Consider the following 4,666-nt stretch of genomic DNA (forward strand, 5'->3'; position numbering starts at 1 on the left):
GCATAATATCCTTATTCAACACTTTTTTTAAAGTCATGTGGGGATTACAAGGGGAACAGTGGTTAGGGTTGGGTGATGAGTTGCAAGTTGCCTTGAGTGTTGATCCAATTTATGGAACCTCTAATGATTATGAATTTTTTTGAAAGACACGAACAATACAACTTTTCATTTGATATTGCTATGGTGGCCATACGTTTGTGAAAAATAGGAGTGTTAAGTTTGTGTTAATTTTTTTTTAATTACCGAGGTGTATGCCCGTCATAAATGGAAACTGATTTCTCTTAAGGATTTCACAGACACTTTCACAGTTTCACTACATAGGTAAGTATCATTTCTCATGACTCTTTAATTAAAATTTTATATATCTATTTACTAAAAATATCATAAGGAATTTAACTAAAATATAGTAACAATGTACAAGTTTTTACACTATTATTAATATAATTAATGTTTGACATTGTTGGAACAAGATGATGAAGATGTGTTTATAAATACAAAAATATTTTTGTAAAAAAATATTTTTTTGGATGAAGACCAAAAATAAATTCAAAAACATTCTTAACTATCATGAGTTAATTATGGAATAATTTTATAAATACCTAGAGCATGACTAAGTTCTATGAGTCATTATTGAATACTCGTAAACTGAAATATTGAATTTTCACTTTAGAAAGAGATTAAATCATAGTTCTTTATTCGAGAGAAAAATTTATTAAAATATATGACAATTTTATTAACTTCTATAATAATAAATTAACAAGTCATTTTAAAAATAAGTTTTTATTGATTAATAAAGTAAGAATAATTACTTTAACTAATGAAATTTAATCGACTAGTAAATATTTTGTTTTAATATAAGATAACTCAAAAAATATGTTTAAAATCATTGAGATTAAGAATGTTTTTTTAAGTATGGGTGACCGTGTTAAACTTTTTTCTTTTATATTTATATATATATATATATATATATGTAATATTTTATTGTATAAATATTTTTTAATTTTAGATTACATATAAATACGTAGCTATTATTACTGATAACAAAATTATGTAGTTCAAGAAAGAAAGAAAACAAAAACACAATAATGAAAAAATTGTTTTCATGTACAAATAAATTTAAAAAGTACAACTTTTGAAATTGTAGAGTAATTGGTGTTAAACTATGTTAATTAACTACAAATTTGACGTGAATCAAAATTTAAATTTACACATATTTTTTTTCTCATATTAATAATAGGATAAATTACATCATTAACTAGTTGAAAGCACTTTTGAAGCATTATTTTCCTCCACATCAAGCGGTAGGGTCCATTCAAGGATATGTCAGCCCAAACTTGCTTGACTTTTTTGGTGCTCCAAACACCATAATTTAAATATTAGAAAGAAAACAAAAATATCAATATCACTAAATTACTTCAACACCGTATATTCGAATTTAAATATAAAAAAAGAGAGAGGAAGAAACAGCCGTAGTCTACATCGTATTCAATTGAAACATGTGTTATTTCCATATGAGAATGCGATGGCTTTATAAATAACACCATTAAGAATTAAAAAGTTTTTTTTTCCAAGCATTTTCCTCCATATCAAGTGTAAGATCCATTGGACGGCGGGCTCACCCTAAATATTAAAAGGAAACAAAACTAGGATTCAAAAATTAGAACAAATTTTAATAAACTCATTTTGATGAATAAATTATATTTTATATTAAATTTTAATAATTCAATTAATAAATTAAAAATATAAAGATTAAATTTATAAATTTTAAAAGTTAAAAATCATTTAATATTTTTTTTATTAATTTATATTAACAAATAAATATATAAAAAATATATCTAGATTAAAATTTATATTATAAAATATCAAATAATTTTTAAATATTTTCAAAAATTAGCATACTTATGTATTAAAAACTTTTAATGTAATAGATAAATAAATTTTAAAAAAACTTATTTTTGAATTACTTGAATCTCTCCTAATTGCCACCGGTTAATTTGTTAAATGAAGCAAGTGTATTTATAAGGACAGAAGTTCTTCTGTGCCACCAAATTGCGTAGGGCTATACAAAGGAAATGATTAAAAAATGTTCATAATGATGATTACAATTACAATTTTCATAATCAGTTTTCTTTTCTTTTCCTATGTTTCCGTGTTGAAGGGCTATCAGATGTAGAATCCAGGCCAAAACATTTGAGAAATGCAACCGTAGCTAGTTGAAAATAATGGCAAGGGTGAACATACAATGATGAATCCTCCTCCTCCTCTGCAATTTCCTCCCTTCTGATCATGCTTGGACCCGTTTCTATTTCGCCTTTTATAAGTAAGTTTTGCCCACCCTGATAACATACTTAAAAAGTCAGTGCAAATGCCTTTATGACTCACCTATTTTGAATCATAATGCATAAACTTTCAATACAGAAATTACCCATATACTTGTATGAACTAGAGTTGATGACCAGTTTCAATAGAAAAGGTAAAAAGAGTTGGTGACAAGTCATAGATATATACAAGTATATATCACGATAGGAATTGATCCGGTTTAAGGAATTGATCCATAATATCCTCTTTCGAGAATATATCACAATAGGAAAGAATAAAACTTCTAAACTAAGATTAATCAATGAAAACAGAAAACAATACAATAAGTACATGTTCATATTTCCACTTCATACACACACTATATATTTCAACCACCACCATACCTTCCAAGCGAGCAAGGCAAGTAAGAAAAATTATTAAGCTATATAACATGTATTTAAATTTGAGTTTATCAGAACAAATTAATATTGTTAACAATATATATATTGAGAGGCTTAACTATGTTAAGGAAAAAGGATAACGAGTTCAGGATTATCTAATGATTTCTTGGCAAGTAAGTATCGAGAGGAACAAGTCCAAGAAACAATGCATCTTTTCATAGAAGTTATCATAAATTATATCTATCCTTATAATAGACATTAAACAAATAATACTTTAATATACAATCTTATCGTAAACAAATTTAATATGGAATCATTCATTCCATCTTCCGTCTTGATAAATTTCCATAAATTTTAATTGAACCCTACTTATCTAATGCCCTTCGAGAAAAAAGACTAACACAAATTTTCGCTGCGATAAAAATCAATATGAAATGCTTCGTCGTTCCTCAGCCACACTAAATCATGTTAGTCAACATACACAAGGCACACGACTTGCTAATTTTAGATTCAATATTTGTCAAACAACAGCAATCAACATTGATTTTCATTCCCAATTCTCACTTAAAATTATTGTTTTCTCACCAAAAGAAAATCCTGCTTGAAATAATAAATACAACTCACCAAAAATCAAATCCTATTTCTTAGATGTCATTTGATGTCAAAATTAGCATTCCATCTCTGGAACCCGTGTTCTAGTCTAAATTAAGTTTGGATGGTATTTGCTTAATATGAAGTGTGAGAAGATATAATTTGAGTAGTTAGTTACTCCAAAATAGTTAGAAATTCTCCCATCCTTCTTTCTTCTTATTATTAGAAACACTTCTTCCATACTGTCAAGTGGCAACAAACTTTCCTTACAATTAAAAAGTCCAAAATCAAACATAACAAAGCAATACTAAATGCAGCATGCCTAGGAGGCTAGGACAGGATGGCCATAACCATTTTCTATAATTCACCGACAAATGAATAAAATCCAATGAAACAAAGTTTGGATTTAATTTAATCCATCACATAATATAAAAAACGATCACTCATATCACTTTTTTTTTTTTTCATTTATAATGCTTTAACTTAAAAGTTTCTCTAAGATATCAAATTCATATTCAGAATAACGACTAACTAATCAAAGAAACTAATATAAACTAATTTAAATCATATTTTTTTTTATATATATATTTAGATAATTTCTTTTAAGAAACACTCTTAAAAAAAATCAAAATAAACTTTTCACAATCTAAAATAGTTTATACATAAATTGAAAATAAGATTTAAAAAAAATTGATATGAAAGAGTTTCTAAAAAAATCAATCCATGCATAAACTAGCTTTTAAGATACAGAGAAACTATTTTATGTTTCTATTGCAAAATAATTTATGTATATTATTAAAAAAAAAAAAAAAAAAACCTAACCTTTTGGTTTCTATACTAGTTTCCTAAAAGTGATTAGGGAAAATTTAGTCTAACTGTGCAATGAACAATTGATCCGAGTTGACAAAGTAAAAATGAGAATTAAAATGGTAAAATAAATTGTGAGATTGAAAAAGTAAGTAGGTGACCTGAAGACGGTGTTGACGGGTGGTTGGATGAGAGGGCGAGGAATCGCGATTGGCGAGCGGCAGCGGTGATTCAATCGGCTGAATATCGTGAATAAGGAAGACGCCGGAAGAGGTCAACGACGGCGGCGCATCGGCGGCGACGTGGTTGTCGTCGGGATCCAAAGGAAAGACGGCGAAGAAAAAGAGGAGTCCAAGGAGGAGGAGGAGGACCAACAGTTGAGTCAAAACGAGCCATGAGGTTGTGTTGCTCTCTTCTTCCCCTCTGTTATCCAACATCTCAATCTCAGAAAGAGAAGAAGAGCAAAACTTGCAACTTGCAATTGCCTAGTTAATGAGGGATGCGTCTTCACGCGCCGCTCCACGCGTTCTTCTTCTGATAATGCCTCACTTTTCACGCCAACACCCAAT

The 4,666-nt window shown here is 28.4% G+C and overlaps 1 protein-coding gene across 1 annotated transcript; it reads right to left on the reverse strand.

Annotated features, from left to right (window-relative positions):
- Positions 1–1,993: 1,993 nt before the first annotated feature.
- LOC109797026 (uncharacterized) lies at positions 1,994–4,666 on the reverse strand. Its single transcript, XM_020356912.3, has 2 exons — positions 4,259–4,666; positions 1,994–2,336 (listed from the first exon to the last, which is right to left on the reverse strand). The coding sequence occupies exons 1-2, from the start codon at positions 4,532–4,534 to the stop codon at positions 2,121–2,123; spliced, it is 492 nt and encodes a 163-aa protein (XP_020212501.1). The 5' UTR covers positions 4,535–4,666; the 3' UTR covers positions 1,994–2,120.

Source organism: Cajanus cajan, chromosome 6, assembly GCF_000230855.2.
Source record: "Cajanus cajan strain Asha chromosome 6, NIPB_CcT2T_4, whole genome shotgun sequence".
NCBI classification, from domain to species: Eukaryota; Viridiplantae; Streptophyta; class Magnoliopsida; order Fabales; family Fabaceae; genus Cajanus; species Cajanus cajan.

Bases quoted from the DNA above. Each gene is read 5' to 3' on its own strand.
- LOC109797026 (XM_020356912.3), bottom strand. From the start codon at position 4,534: ATGTTGGATAACAGAGGGGAAGAAGAGAGCAACACAACCTCATGGCTC. The intron at 2,337-4,258 runs GTCACCTACTTA...GTATGTTATCAG, and splicing joins CCCGTCAACACCGTCTTCAG to GGTGGGCAAAACTTACTTAT.